General features: G+C 42.7%; 1 protein-coding gene and 1 pseudogene across 2 annotated transcripts; one reads left to right on the top strand and one right to left on the bottom strand.

The window, feature by feature from the left end:
* Positions 1 to 43: 43 nt before the first annotated feature.
* LOC129827917 (thiosulfate sulfurtransferase/rhodanese-like domain-containing protein 2) lies at positions 44 to 7,778 on the bottom strand (annotated as a pseudogene).
* A 143-nt stretch (positions 7,779 to 7,921) lies between these two features.
* On the top strand, positions 7,922 to 15,056 carry LOC129827912 (nuclear cap-binding protein subunit 1-like). 2 transcript variants are annotated; one of them, XM_055889198.1, is made up of 22 exons: positions 7,922 to 8,011; positions 8,745 to 8,833; positions 8,978 to 9,078; positions 9,205 to 9,361; positions 9,506 to 9,613; positions 9,714 to 9,835; positions 10,016 to 10,085; positions 10,168 to 10,383; positions 10,504 to 10,601; positions 10,704 to 10,767; positions 10,863 to 10,973; positions 11,122 to 11,249; positions 11,362 to 11,436; positions 11,563 to 11,666; positions 12,059 to 12,181; positions 12,309 to 12,411; positions 12,622 to 12,715; positions 12,869 to 12,972; positions 13,168 to 13,285; positions 13,808 to 13,948; positions 14,158 to 14,271; positions 14,376 to 15,056. In XM_055889198.1, the coding sequence occupies exons 1-22, from the start codon at positions 7,978 to 7,980 to the stop codon at positions 14,487 to 14,489; spliced, it is 2,388 nt and encodes a 795-aa protein (XP_055745173.1). In that variant the 5' UTR covers positions 7,922 to 7,977; the 3' UTR covers positions 14,490 to 15,056. The 2 variants fall into 2 exon arrangements, with proteins under 2 accessions (XP_055745173.1, XP_055745172.1); XM_055889197.1 differs by having other exon boundaries at positions 13,805 to 13,948.
* Positions 15,057 to 15,166: the final 110 nt, after the last annotated feature.

Below are 15,166 nucleotides of genomic sequence, written 5' to 3'. Positions count from 1 at the left end.
ATGATGGTGAGTAATTAAAGGCAAACGAATAAAATAACAGATCTGTTGAGGAGGATTTCTTTAATTAAAATAGGCGCAAGCCGATTGTCACCACAATCACATTTGAGTCTATTGAATAAGGATTGTCCATTTAAAATACATGAATGGGTTAAGCTCCAGGTAAGGTCTCTGCTTAGCTCTGTTGTACTTTTTTAAACAGGTGATGCCACATTACAATGCATCCTGGGCCGCATGGCTGTGCACTCGCACTCCTCTCTCTGGAGGTGTGGCGGAGGGCTCTTCTCCCTTGCCCTTGGTGTGGCCCCCCCTGTCTGTAGATAGAGCAGGAAAGGACCAGCTGGCAGCAGAAGTGGGTGGAGCATAGCTGGTACTGGTCCCACGGAGAATTGCAGTACCTAAACTCTGCACACAGAGGAAGGGGAGAGGAATGTTGATGGACAGGGCCTGGTTTCCCAAAAGCATCTTAAGGCTGCATTCATCGCTTAACCCTTAGTAGGAGCATTGTTAAATCTCAGAGCTGTTTCCCAAAACCATCGTTACTAAAGTTGCGCTTGAAAAAGCTTGATATTTAACAACTGCCTCAGACCACTCACAGAACAGTTAAGTACGTCATTACATGCTTTTTTGCGTTTCCACATCACTTTATACACAGAAATCTCTGCTAAACACAAAATCAAGATGTTCATCTGTCTTTCTGTGACAGCTAATAACTTCAGAACAAATGTGACCTCGACTACAAATACAAAGTTGACTATTTCTTTGCATAACAAGGGAAGGATATAGAGGCTTCAGGTGAAAACCGAGATGACTGTATTAAAATATAAATACAGTCTAGGCTACATAGGCCTATATATTGAATTATTATAAAATACATTTCATGTTCATTCAATTGAGTTTTATTTAGCAATTTGAGCGCTACCGTCTGTGATTTTTGCCTCAATATATTTCATGTGTAACGTGAGCAATGATGTGCCAAATCTTGATTTAGTGCATTATTATAGCGTAAGTATTAGAATTAGCCGACTCAATATTTGTAGCCATAGGTGATAATATCGCTCTAGGAGCTAATTCGTCATAAGTATTGTGGAATAATTGTAATGTTAAGGTAAGATTGGAAAGGGAGAACGCTGATCCTAGAGCAGTGCTTCCTTTCTTTCGATCCTATCAGTATCGACACATGCCTCGACGATGCACTTAGCAAACGTTCTCTCTGCATGGTGTTTTGGGAAACGCATGTTCCATCTTTGGCTGTTGTAGGAAAGTCGTTAAAACACTCGTAAGCCTAAATTCCATCGCTTTCAGGAAACTGGGCCCTGGTCTCTCGTTCTAACAGGAATGGTGAACCATATTTATTTTTATTTATTTATTTAACCTTTATTTAACCAGGTAGGCAAATTGAGAACACGTTCTCATTTACAATTGCGACCTGGCCAAGATAAAGCAGAGCAGTTCGACACATACAACAACACATAGTTACACATGGAGTAAAACAAACATATAGTCAATGATACAGTGAAAAAAAATAAGTCTATATACAATGTGAGCAAGTGAGGTGAGATAAGGGAGGTGAAGGCAAACAAATATATGTATAAATAAATAAAAATATAAAAAGGCCATGGTGGCGAAGTAAATACAACACAGCAAGTAAATAAAAACTAAAAACACTGGAATGGTTGGTTTGCAGTGGAAGAAAGCGCAAAGTAGAGACAGAAATAATGGGGTGCAAAGGAGCAAAATAAATAAATAAATACAGTAGGTAAAGAGGTAGTTGTTTGGGCTAAATTATAGATGGGCTATGTACAGGTGCAGTAATCTATGAGCTGCTCTGACAGCTGGTGCTTAAAGCTAGTGAGGGAGATAAGTGTTTCCAGTTTCAGAGATTTTTGTAGATCGTTCCAGTCATTGGCAGCAGAGAACTGGAAGGAGAGGCGGCCAAAGGAAGAATTGGTTTTGGGGGTGACCAGAGAGATAAACCTGCTGGAGCGCGTGCTACAGGTAGGTGTTGCTATGGTGACCAGCGAGCTGAGATAAGGGGGGGCTTTACCTAGCAGGGTCTTGTAGATGACCTGGAACCAGTGGGTTTGGCGACGAGTATGAAGCGAGGGCCAGCCAACGAGAGTGTACAGGTCGCAGTGGTGGGTTGTATATGGGGCTTTGGTGACAAAACGGATGGCACTGTGATAGACTGCATCCAATTTATTGAGTAGGGTTTTGGAGGCTATTTTGTAAATGACATCACCGAAGTCGAGGATTGGTAGGATGGTCAGTTTTACAAGGGTATGTTTGGCAGCATGAGTGAAGGATGCTTTGTTGCGGAATAGGAAGCCAATTCTAGATTTAACTTTGGATTGGAGATGCTTGATGTGAGTCTGGAAGGAGAGTTTACAGTCTAACCAGACACCTAGGTATTTGTAGTTGTCCACATATTCTAAGTCAGAGCCGTCCAGAGTAGTGATGTTGGACAGGCGGGCAGGTGCAGGCAGCGATCGGTTGAAGAGCATGCATTTAGTTTTACTTGTATTTAAGAGCAATTGGAGGCCACGGAAGGAGAGTTGTATGGCATTGAAGCTCGCCTGGAGGGTTGTTAACACAGTGTCAAAAGAAGGGCCAGAAGTATACAGAATAGTGTCGTCTGCGTAGAGGTGTGTCAGAGAATCACCAGCAGCAAGAGCGACATCATTGATGTATACAGAGAAGAGAGTCGGTCCAAGAATTGAACCCTGTGGCACCCCCATGGAGACTGCCAGAGGCCCGGACAACAGACCCTCCGATTTGACACACTGAACTCGATCAGAGAAGTAGTTGGTGAACCAGGCGAGGCAATCATTAGAGAAACCAAGGCTGTCGAGTCTGCCGATGAGGATGTGGTGATTGACAGAGTCAAAAGCCTTGGCCAGGTCAATGAATACGGCTGCACAGTATTGTTTCCTATCGATGGCGGTTAAGATATCGTTTATGACCTTGAGCGTGGCTGAGGTGCACCCATATGTTGGAATGCTGGGTTTGCTACTGCTTACATAAAAATAAAAAACATTGTGATGATCATAAAGTCTTAAGGGCAATCACAGTTAACACAGACCTGAGATGATGTCACTGTTGGAGGAGATTGCAAACCGCTCGTCAAACCCAAACAGTTTGCCGCGATAGAAGCCCTCAGGGAATTGTTCCAGGTACTTATGAATGCCACCTTTCAGCTGACAAACTTCTTTACATACATGCTGGAAGTAGGAAAGAAACAAACACTGTTTGTTTAGGTTGAGCTTTTTAGTTGGATAAAGTGTGTTTGAAATGTTCCAATTATATACTGACACTGTGCAAAACCTGAAAGGTAGGCTTACTTTTGAGCGGAGATAGGCTGAGCCGCGTTCACAGCGAATGCCGCCGGTACAGTACATAAGACCTTCTTGTCTCGAAAGAGGTCAAGGTTCTGGTCAACGTAATCGGGGAAGTAACTGAATTTTCGGATGTTAGGGGCCAAACATTGGCTGAACTGGCCCTGAAAACAAAAACATATTTAACCTGCCAATATTTTTATTACTCTATTTGATAAACTTTTAAAAAATCATAAAGAACAAAGTGGGATACAAACATATGCAGTCAAAAGCAATACTTACAATTCTACTCTCGTAAAAGTTCCGGCAGTCCAGCAGTATTGTATCATTGCAAGAGTCACCTTTTGACAAAAGAGCCTCCACTTCTTTGTGGAATTCTTCAGGTTCCAAGTGAGTACCTAAGTGGTAAAAAGATGCTTAACTCAGGGCCATATTCAACCATAACCACTTACTGGTTCCATCATCTCAAATAGCATATGCAACGCAGACGTACACAAGACACACATGTTGTTTACCTGCTAGACTGTAGGAGAGGGCATCTGGGTCCACTCCCATTGGCACTATTTCCTTGTAGACTCCAACCCTCAGGTCACAAAAACACTCTGCACCCCTATTGCTGGTCTAAGGGGAGACAGGAAGACATATTGAGCATTGAAAACAACACTTGGGCGATTCCATGCCAGTACAGCCCGAAAATATTTAAGGTTCTCAGATTGTTATAGCAATTTTCACATAGTAACTTCATTGAGACGAAGAAAGTTTGACATGCTTTTTACAATTGTATCACAAACAGTTTAAGAAAGTCATGATGAAAATGGCCATTTAAGGCCCTTTTTAGACCTATACATGCCTCCTGTAAGACCCTATGATCTGTGAAATGTACATGATACAGACAACATCTTGGTGTCATTATACTCCTAACAAACAGAGTCTGTCTAGATTCAGAAATACATTTTTTTTACATTAATTTATTCAACATTTAATAAAAATATTCAATTTAATTATAATTTCTCAAAAGTACCCTTTTTGATTTCATTCATGTCAATTTCTAAGCATTAAATAGATCAAATATTAAAATACCAGAGAACCCATTCTGGAAATTTGACGTGTTTGAAGAGTATATCGTTCCAAACAATATGTTTAAAAAAAATAAGCAAAATCAAAAAGGGTACTTTTGAGATATTCATATTTTTTATGTTGAAAAAATTAATGTGAACATTTCTATTTTGGGATCTTGACATACTCCATATTTGAGATAACACTATAAAAGGAGTAAAATGCAATGGTGTAATGGTGCCTGGAGAAGTGGGTATACTCAAATTTTGCTAAATTTCCCAGACGTCCTCCCCGGCGAAGGAAAGGCACCGTGTGTGAAAAATTCTATGACAAACAGTGACACGCACAATGACCTAACGTGAATAATCCCATATTGGTCTTTCAGTCAGGCCAACCCAAGCTGTACTGTGCAGTAGACTAATAATAGGCCAACTATTGAAACAGATAAATTAGGCTATCAACTGTCAGAAATTCATCGGTTTCGGATTTTCGCACTCAACAAAAAGAATAGATGATGTTCTAAGTCCATAAAAATTCTTACACCACATCAGGAGACCACTTTTGAGGTTTGGGAAAAATCTAAGATTTTTCTTTTTTTGAATGTAGTTACCCTTTAATTCAAGCGAACAGGCACCTAGCACTGTTTGGTTATATGTGTTTCTGTAGCACGAGTTGCAGTTTGCAAAACAAATAGCCACTGGATTGATTCTGCCAGGTAGGCATAGGCTACTTTGTAGCTAGTTAACATTTAATTGAGAATTTCTTTGGGGGAAAGCTTCTCCATCTACAAGACAATGGTTAGGTCTATTGTTGGCGTCGCTATATTTTCCTGTTCTTTAATTGTTTAAAACTGGACATATACTTCATAGATTGAGGCATGTCTTGCCTTGCTTCAAAGAATACTGAACAAAAATATAAACGCAACATGTAAAGTGCTGGTCCCATGTTTCATGAGCTGAAATAAAAGATCACAGAAATGTTCCATATGCACAGAAAGTTTATTTCTCTCAAATGTTGTGCACAATTTGTTTACATCCCTGTTAGTGAGCTTTTTACCCTTTGTCAAGATAAACCATCCACCTGATAGGTGTGGCATATCAAAAGGCTGATTAAACAGCATGATCATTACACAGGTGCACCTTGTGCTGGGGACAATAAGAGGCCACTCTAAAATGTGCAGTTGTTACACAACACAATACCACAGATGTCTCAAGTTTTGAGGGAGTGTGCAATTGGCATGTCCACCAGAGCTGTTGCCAAATAATTGAATGTTCATTTCTCTACAATAAGCCGCCTCCAACGTCATTTTTTTAAAGAATTTGTCAGTATGTCCAACCCAGAACCTCCATATCCGGCTTCTTCACCTGCTGGATCGTCAGAGGGATGGGTTGCGGAGGAGTATTTCCGTCTGTAATAAAGCTCTTTTGTGGGGAAAAACTAATTCTTATTGGCTGAGCCTGGCTCCCAAGTGGGTGGGCCTATGCCCTCGCAGGCCCACCCACGGCTGCACCCCGACCCAGCCATGTGAAATCCATAGACTAGGGCCTAATTTATTTATTTAAAATGGACTGATTTCTTTATATGAACTGTAATTGTTGCATTTATATTTCTGTTCAGTATAGCTTATAGACAAAATCCCACCATAGAAACGTGGAGGTAATTATTTTATAATGACTTCCTTTCCTGTTCTATTGGTTCTTTCAAGTTTATTTCATTGTCTAGCAGTTAAAGGCATTATCCTAGTCATTATCAACCCATGATAGTTGTCGCATGTTTTCTAAAGGAAATTTCCATCTCTGTCCATGTGCATTTTATAGCCCACAAATTGCATTTTTGAACATTCGCGCATAGGCCTACCACCATGTGCACATTGCTGCGCCTAAAATGTGAAGAAATAATAGTTCAAGATTTTAAGCTAAACATTCTGATCGGTTCCATCAGCCTTATTGATACGGTGTATAGCTCCACTACACTTCTTTGATACGCATCGTAGGGATTAAGTGAGTATACACAATGCCCACTGAAAAACAAGTGGATATACAGCGTATACCCACGTATACCCTCCACTACACTGGTAAAATGACACCAAGATGTCTGTATCATGTACGTCTCATGGATCATAGGGTCTCACAGGAGGCCTGTAAAGGTCTAAAATGGGCCTAAAAATGGCCACATGATTTTCTCATCAATTTTGCCAGTTCTACTTGCCTCAAACTGAAGCCTTTCTGTTTAACCTTAAAGTCTTCTTTTTCCATTATATTGAAGATTGGATGGCAGCACATTGCCTTGATGTACAAGCCAGTCGCCACTTTTGTGCCTCCAACTGTTCCCCTCGGTTGCCACTGTCACCTGCAGAAATTGTATGATAACTGAATGTAAACATATATATCATCATCATCTGTTTATAAGCCAAGATTCTGTAATTCTGTTACCTTGCCAGTTAACTGGAGTTTTTCACAAAGGGCCTATTGCCAAGCACAGATGAGCTGTGGATCTGCCAGCTGACAGTAGCAGTAGAGCAGAAGAACCTCACCTGAGCCACTTTACAGATTACAAGAAACAGAGCATGAGAAGGTATTGATTTCATAGAGTACTATACAGTCAAATGTAATACCTCCCATACTTGTGAAGCTGGTCACCAGTGATGTGACTGGTGTCAGGTATCCAGGAGGAAATGTCCACTGGCTCTTTCTCTGTTGATTGTTGTTGTGAAGTGGCTTCTTTCTCAATCTGGCTCAGTAAAACCTCAAATGTGGACTGGGTAAGCTGGTGAATGTCAGTGTCATGAGTCCTTGCCACATGTTTGTGGATGAAAGAAAGTTCCTTGAAGGTCTGGCCACAGCAATTCCAAACTGTTGTTGAAGCTCTTTTGGATGCCACAAATGTACCAAATGTCTGCAAGATTAAAGATACGTCTCCATTATGACATACAATAACCAGCCAATAAAATAGACCGTTTGTTACACTCACCCTCCTCTTACAGAATGAGTAGTACTTTCGTAGAGTTGGAGAAAGTTCGATTTTTTCTTGCTTTAAATCATGGGGGGCAAGGGTGTCAACATCTATGTTAATTAACTCATTGCAAGCCATATCATCGGTTGTTATCATGTCCCCTCTTCTTTCTGTGGCTAGACCTTTTCTGGAGTGGTAACGTTATTTGCTAAGTTGATAATAAAGATAATGTTACCTAGCATACAGTTGAAGCTAGCCCCCATGCCTTGTTTAACTTATGTCAGCAATTAAAACCTTAAACGAAGCAAATAACCTTTGTACCCGAGTTTATCACCAAAGCCAACAAAATGTAGCTATAAATTAACACTACTATTTAGCTAACTTAAGTTAGGACACACTGGTGATGACGAATACGGAACCAAACACAAGAAATTCGGAGGACAAATAAAGTACACAACCAAGTACTTCTGGTTAACCTCCACTCCGGATGTGCCTGACTTGAATCTGACCGCTATTATTTTTGCGACCATTGAAAAAATCAAATCTTCATAACTTGGTTTCTTATTTCGAGAAATATTGTTGCCATATTCAAAAAGAAGCAGCACACAATTATTAATCCAACGGTGTCAACAATAAAATGTCGAGAAGACGGCACAGTGACGGAGATGATGGTAAGTTGTCGCTAGTTATTTCGAGGCTAACGGTATAACGTTAGCTGAAGCCCGCGAGAGTTGATGCTGCTAGCTCTGTTTGTCAATGTGTGCATGTTAGCCAAATAGCTAGCTAACCACCTTGATTGCTAACTAAATCATTATAGTTAGTCATTTCAATTAGCTAACGATGACTATCGGTTCATACTTGTATGTGACACTTTAAAACAAGTGTTTCGTAAGTCATTGGCAGTTTTCCAGCACCCCATTATTGGCTAGTTAGTTAGCCTGATGGATTAGCATAGCCCTTGCTTTTAGCCGGTTAACTAGAAATTGCCTAGCAAACTACCTTTCGTTCCCCATCACATAAAGCAAAAACACTTCTTTATCCTACCATAACGTTACACATTTGACCAACATATAATGTGATATATAGCTAACGTTATTATCTTGTTGGTAACAACTGTTAATATTATTTCAGACCTTGGGGGCGGCAACCAGTGATGCCAAACAGTTGTTTATCTCGCTAGCTGGCTATCCTCTGCCATTTACCCCACAGACAGCGGATGTTCAAAATAATGATTTGTGAAATTAACTAGCTAGTAACTTGTTACACTACTGAAGGATACAGTTTTTAAAGAGCTAAGCATATTTGAGCTAGCACAAAATACTACATTGAAGGAAGGCTTTATCTCAGACTGTATATGGTCCATCTCCCCATCATCCGTCCTGTATGTGTCTGTCTGATTTCAAGGAGGCCAGTCTCACAAAAGAAGGAGAACGTCTGAGCCCATTGAGATTGAGGATCGCCTGGAATCACTGATATGTCGAGTGGGAGAAAAGGTAATAGGGCTTTGCAGTAAGTGTGGGGATGTTTTCTGCATGATACCCATGTGTGTATTTTCTCACTCACTATACTTTTTTTTGCCTGATTTGACCCCAGAAATCACCAGATATGTTGCCCTACAACAATTTCTTCATTTGCAGAGTACCTCTTCCCTGGAAAGCAATTTGGAAGGTCTTGCAGGTGTCTTGGAAGCCGACCTCCCCAATTACAAAAACAAAATCCTCCGCATTTTGTGTGCTGTGTAAGCTATTGGAAGTTATTCTAATACATTTGAAGGACTTTTAGTAAAAATAAAGAAAAACCATGGAATGAGTAGGTGTGTCCAAACTTTTGACTGGTACTGTAATTGTGTGTCGGTTTTTGACAGGGCTCGACTTCTACCTGAGAAGCTGACCGTGTACACAACATTAGTGGGCCTTCTCAATGCCAGGAACTACAACTTTGGCGGGGAGTTTGTGGAGGCCATGATTCGACAACTCAAAGAAACCTTGAAGGCCAACCTGTACACCGAAGCGCTTTACCTAGTAAGTGTTTGGTGCGATAAAATAATTAGTCCACAGGCTCACCAAGGCAATTTTCTTTCAAAGTAATTACAGATGCATTACAATCATGTTTGACGTTATGCTAAACAATGGTTTCCAACACCCTGGCTTCCCTCTTTTCTCCAGGTGCGCTTCCTCTGTGACCTGGTGAACTGCCACGTGATTGCTGCCCCCTCCATGGTGGCCATGTTTGAGAACTTTGTTAGTGTCACTCAGGAGGAAGATGTGCCACAGGTAACATCTTATTGATGCATTTTAAACCCTTGAATTGTATGCAAGTATATACAGTTTAGTTTTAGGATTGGTACATTTGGATTGTTTTCCCTCTTCCCAGGTGCGCTCGGACTGGTTTGTCTATGTTGTACTCTCCAGTCTCCCCTGGGTTGGGAAGGAACTCTATGAGAAGAAGGACGTGGAGATGGACAGGCTCCTAAACCAGATTGACGGTTACCTCAAGTATGCTTTTTTCCCCCTCTTAGTTTGGTATTAACATGTCTATCTGGCTCTTTCCTAGTTGAGGAACTGTGCGTGATGTAATGCAACTGAAATTCATTAATATTTTGAGGGAGACTCCTTTGTCAACTGCACTCAATAGTGGTGAGGCGGTCATGGTGACACCGATCTATGGTTTTTTAGGAGGCGACTGAAGACTCATGTCTCCATGCTTCAGGTTTGGACAGCAGAGAAGCCACACCCACAAGAGGAGGTAAGTAAGAGATATGTGTTCATATATGTTATTCCTCTGTCATAACCATCATAACCATCACCTCTTCCTCGCTCGCCCTCAGTATCTGGACTGCCTGTGGGCTCAGATCCAGAAGCTGAAGAAGGACCGCTGGCAGGAGCGCCACATCCTGCGGCCGTACATCGCCTTTGACAGCGTACTGTGTGAGGCCCTGCAGCACAACCTGCCACCCTTCACCCCGCCTGCCCACATGCCCGACTGCCAGTACCCCATGCCCCGCGTCATCTTCCGCATGTTCGACTACACCGATGCCCCCGAGGTACCGTGTAGTACTCCCTCGCTCAGACCAGTCAGAGAGTACAGAGAAAGAGGAACGTTTGGGGATGGGATGAGCCTTTTTGGAATGCTCCGACTAGTCTTTCTCTCTCCCTGAACATAGGGTCCCGTCATGCCAGGCAGCCACTCTGTGGAGAGGTTTGTGATTGAGGATAACCTTCATAACATCATCAAGTCCCACTGGAAAGAGAGGAAGACCTGGTGAGCTGCTGTACTTTCCAATTGACTTGTTTATGTGTCCTCTTGTTGTGCGAGTGAGTAATTTCTGACTCGTAATTGATCGAACAGCTTATTTGTTTTCAGTGCTGCGCAGTTGCTCAGCTATCCAGGGAAAAACAAGATCCCACTCAACTATCACATTGTGGAGGTAAGCCCATTACAGCTTCATATCAAGGTTTCATATCAATATGAGGACATGACCGAAGTCGACGCTTCGGTTCCTCTTTCCCTCTCTTCTGCCAGGTGATCTTTGGAGAGCTCTTCCAGCTGCCCTGTCCCCCCCACATCGACGTCATGTACACTACACTGCTCATCGAGCTCTGCAAGCTGCAGCCAGGCTCCCTGCCTCAAGTTGTATCCTTCTCCCCACTACTGGGACTACCCATTACAATCTAGTAAAGGGCACACTGAATGGGTGGTCCATCACAGAAATGCTTGTTTTGAATACTTGGATACTTGTTTTACAACTGTGAGCGTTAACCCCTTAACAGCCTCATCCCAGTTGGCCCAAGCCACAGAGATGATGTACATGAGACTGGACACTATGAACACTACTTGCATAGACCGACTCCTCAACTGGTTCTCCCACCATTTGAGTAACTTTCAGTTCAGATGGAGCTGGGACGACTGGTAAGATCAGCTGTCATTCACACAACTTTTCATTTTATTTTGTTGGAACCCCTACTTATTATATTGAAATACTTATTTACTATTTAGAACAAATAAATGTTCTTCTCCAAAGGACGGACTGTTTAGCGCTGGATGCAGACAAGCCCAAGCCCAAGTTTGTCAAGGAGGTACTGGAGAAATGCATGAGGTATTTCCATTCAGATCCACTCATACTGTGTTGCACCCGGCTTGTTTTAAATCATACATGGGGAGGGATGTGTTATAGAGTCTGTCCCTGTAAATTGACCAATCGGCTTTTGTTCTCGACCTCCAGGCTCTCCTATCATCAGCGGATAGTGGACATTGTCCCGCCCACTTTCACAGCCCTCATCCCAGCCGACCCCATCTTCTTTTACAAATACCAAGATGAGGCCAACAGTAAGTACACTGCCTCTCCAGGGGCCATTCATTTATGTATTCTTGAATGTATTTCTGTAAACTTCTGTCTGTTGGTGCATCATAGCCTGGGGACTAAGATAACTCTAATGTGCTCGTAATTGGTCTGCCATTTTTATTTATTTATTTCTGTTGGATTGTAAGAGTGTGATCACAAGTGGCAGCCTTTTGAGGGTAAAGCTGAAATAAACCCCAGGGATAACATTTCACATTAGTGTTGTTATTCCAGTGAAACTGTAATGGAACGGATGTAATTAGCCTGTAACAAGAAAGTAGTTCACTCAGCGTAATCTAAGTAAATACAGTGTGCACAGTCTTCCTTTTTCTTACTGTTGAACTCAGAAATACAACACGACACCTCTGCCTTTGTCCAGGTGCACTGCCAGGCTATGCCGTGGCCATAACGGTGGGCAACGCCATCAAGAACCGGGCCTCCAACGAGGAGATCCTCACCGTGCTCAAAGACGTGCCAAACCCCAACCAGGAAGATGACGACGGTCAGTTAGCCCCAAAGCACTCACCTTCTCAGTGTTCCTATATCCTACATACACTCATTACAGTACTGTACACCATAGGGATATATTGTGCTCATTTCTCACTCGCCCCTCCTTTGTCTGTTTCCAGATGAGGGTGAGGGCTTCAACCCCCTAAAGATAGAGGTGTTCCTGCAGACCCTCCTCCATCTGGCTGCCAAGTCCTTCAGCCATTCCTTCAGTGCCCTGGCCAAGTGAGTGCCTGTTATGCTGACTCACACCCTCCATTTCTGTGGCCTCCTCTGTGCCACACAAAAAGGGTGGCATTGTTCAGCCTTGAGGTGTAGTGTAGCATCGTTATGATACCAGGCAGTTGAATGAACGGTGGGAATCTGTCTTCTGTTGATTTTTGCGCGTGTTGTCTGTGTGTACAACGCTTAAAGTATCCTGATTCCATCTACCAGGTTCCATGAGATTCTGAAGGTCCTGACGGACTGTGACGAGGGCAAGCTACACATCCTCCGGGTGGTCTACGAGGTCTGGAGGAACCACCCACAAGTGAGACCGACACACCCACCTCCGTCACCTACACTAGAACCCTAATTTCCAGAGTTAATATAGATTTTGTGAATTGTTATGTGACCATAGGGTGTATGGAGAAAGGTGAGTCTGTGGTGTAACTGTGCGATTGACCTTTCGCTTTCTGTGCAGATGATCTCTGTGCTGGTGGACAAGTTGATCCGTACACAGATTGTGGACTGTGCAGCTGTAGCCAACTGGCTCTTCTCCCCAAGCATGGCTCATGAATTTACCAGGTGGGTGTTAAGCCCTCTCTGCGTGTGTGCCCGCACACGCACGTTTGCTGTGTCTTCCTTTGCTGTAAATCAGAGCATGCAAATATTTCGATCAATAATTTTCAATTATCCTAATATGTACTACAGTATAAAAATTCCACTGTTTTGAAATTAACGAACTCATGGATACTCCATGCGTGGCCTTGTGGCGGGCAGGTTTTACGTGTGGGAGATTCTGCACTCCACCATCCGTAAGATGAACAAACACGTCCAGAAGATTCAGAAAGAGCTGGAGGAGGCCAAGGATAAGCTGGAGAGGCAACAGCATAAGAAGGTAGGCAGCACGAGGGTGTCCTAGCAACCACTGCTGTAAAAACTGCCTCTTTATAGACTCTTTAAATGCACGAATCGACCAACAGCATTGCTCTGAATATTGTACTGGTTGTGCCAGTAGTTTCTCTTCCAAAGGTTTGCACAAAGCAGAATGTTCCCGTGTCTATATATAGTGACCTTTTAGATTGTGCACTAGTTTTGCTTTCTAAACATGCATCACATGTGGTATTATCAACCCAACAAATAGAATTTGGCCTTGAATGGACAGTACTGTACACCATAGGGATATGTTCTGCTCATTTCTCACTCGCTCCTCCTTTGTCTGTTTCCAGATGAGGGTGAGGGCTTCAACACCCTAAAGATAGAGGTGCTGTGTTTGCTGATAATAGACATTACCAGTAGATGTCAGTGCTGCCACCATTTTTAAAGGGACGAGAGGAGCTAAATACGCAAATAAGATTCACTCTTTCTCTCCCTCAATCTCTCTTGTGTGTTTGTCTCTCTCCCCTCCCTCTCTCAGCAGAAGGACAGTGGCGATGAGGAGGACATGGAGAAGAACAGTGAGGATGAGGACGGTCAGCTGGAGGAGCAGATCGAGCGTCTGCAGGAGAAGGTGGAGTCGGCCCAGAGTGAGCAGAAGAACCTCTTCCTGGTCATCTTCCAGGTAGTGTATGGGCAATAAATCTTTTAAGTTAAATGTACTATGTCGGCAACATGGTTTTTTGTTTTCAACTGTTCAGCGCTTTCAGTGATGCTGAGGAAAGAGGACAGTAGACAGGATGTCACTCCAACGTGTTTTGTATGAGTCCATAGTACCCAGCCTGATTTCATCCTTCTTTTTTCTTCTAATCTTGTCACTCTCTGTCCCCGCAGCGCTTCATCATGATGCTGACGGAGCACCTGGTGCGCTGCGAGACAGGCAGTGTGGACTTCAGCACGCCCTGGTACAAGAACTGCATCGAGAGGCTGCAGCAGATCTTCCTCATGGTATTAGCTACCCTTTCTCGCCCCGTTCGTCAGTCTGACGTGCTCTGTTCGTTCAATCCATGTAATTCAAGTTCAACTGATGTTCTTTTGTGTTTTCTTTGTAGCATCATGTGACCATCCAGCAGTACATGGGGACCCTGGAGAACCTGCTGTTCACCGCCGAGCTTGACCACCACATCCTAGCTGTTTACCAGCAGTTTTGTGCCCTGCAGCTCTGAGACCCTGCACACACACCATTACTTTACATATGCCATACTCTATATATACACACACACACACACTTGCATCAAGATGTCCTCATTACTTTTTTAAATTTTTACTTTGTGTAAGTGCCATTGACGGTATTAACTATAAAAGACCATATTTGAAGGAGGATTTGTTTATTTGGTGAAGTAGTACATTTGACAGATGTTAGAATCTGTCTCTTGGGTCTTATGCCATTTCTTTGTGTATTGTCCCCCCCCCCCCCCCCCCCACCTTCATTTTGCTGTTCATTTTTACCACGTTACTTGTAGCCCTATTAAGGTGGCTCTTATAAAAAAAAAAAACTGAGGCTGCAACTAGGCAAAAGGCGGAGGGTGGCTTTCAGTTTTGCTCAGGCGAGCCTGAATCCAGAGTGCTCTACTTTTTTTATATGTATTTTATGTGAATTGAAATTGGGGAAATTATTCAAACTCCTGTAGAGCCTTATCTGTCTGTATGGTGTCTCTACTGAGGGGAGTGCAGTTCTGTTGGTCACTGTGTAACACTTTGGAACAGTGATGAAATAAATAGACTGAAACGGCTTCCTCTTTTTTTTTTTTTTTTTACCCCTGTCTCTCTCTTTCTTAACTTAGAACTTTTAGATAAATGGCTCATTTTATCAGCTGCCTGTATCTTGGTCGGGGTGTATTGC

Source organism: Salvelinus fontinalis, chromosome 29 (genome assembly GCF_029448725.1).
Source record: "Salvelinus fontinalis isolate EN_2023a chromosome 29, ASM2944872v1, whole genome shotgun sequence".
Taxonomy (NCBI): Eukaryota; Metazoa; Chordata; class Actinopteri; order Salmoniformes; family Salmonidae; genus Salvelinus; species Salvelinus fontinalis.
This window is presented reverse-complemented; position numbering and strand designations above follow the sequence as displayed.

What these genes read in the sequence shown, in the direction of transcription:
- LOC129827912 (XM_055889197.1), top strand. Translation starts at nt 7,978, where the DNA reads ATGTCGAGAAGACGGCACAGTGACGGAGATGATG. An exon ending in TCTGGAGGAACCACCCACAA is followed by an intron (nt 12,716 to 12,868) that starts GTGAGACCGACA and finishes CTTTCTGTGCAG; the next exon opens with ATGATCTCTGTGCTGGTGGA. An exon ending in ATGGCTCATGAATTTACCAG is followed by an intron (nt 12,973 to 13,167) that starts GTGGGTGTTAAG and finishes TGTGGCGGGCAG; the next exon opens with GTTTTACGTGTGGGAGATTC.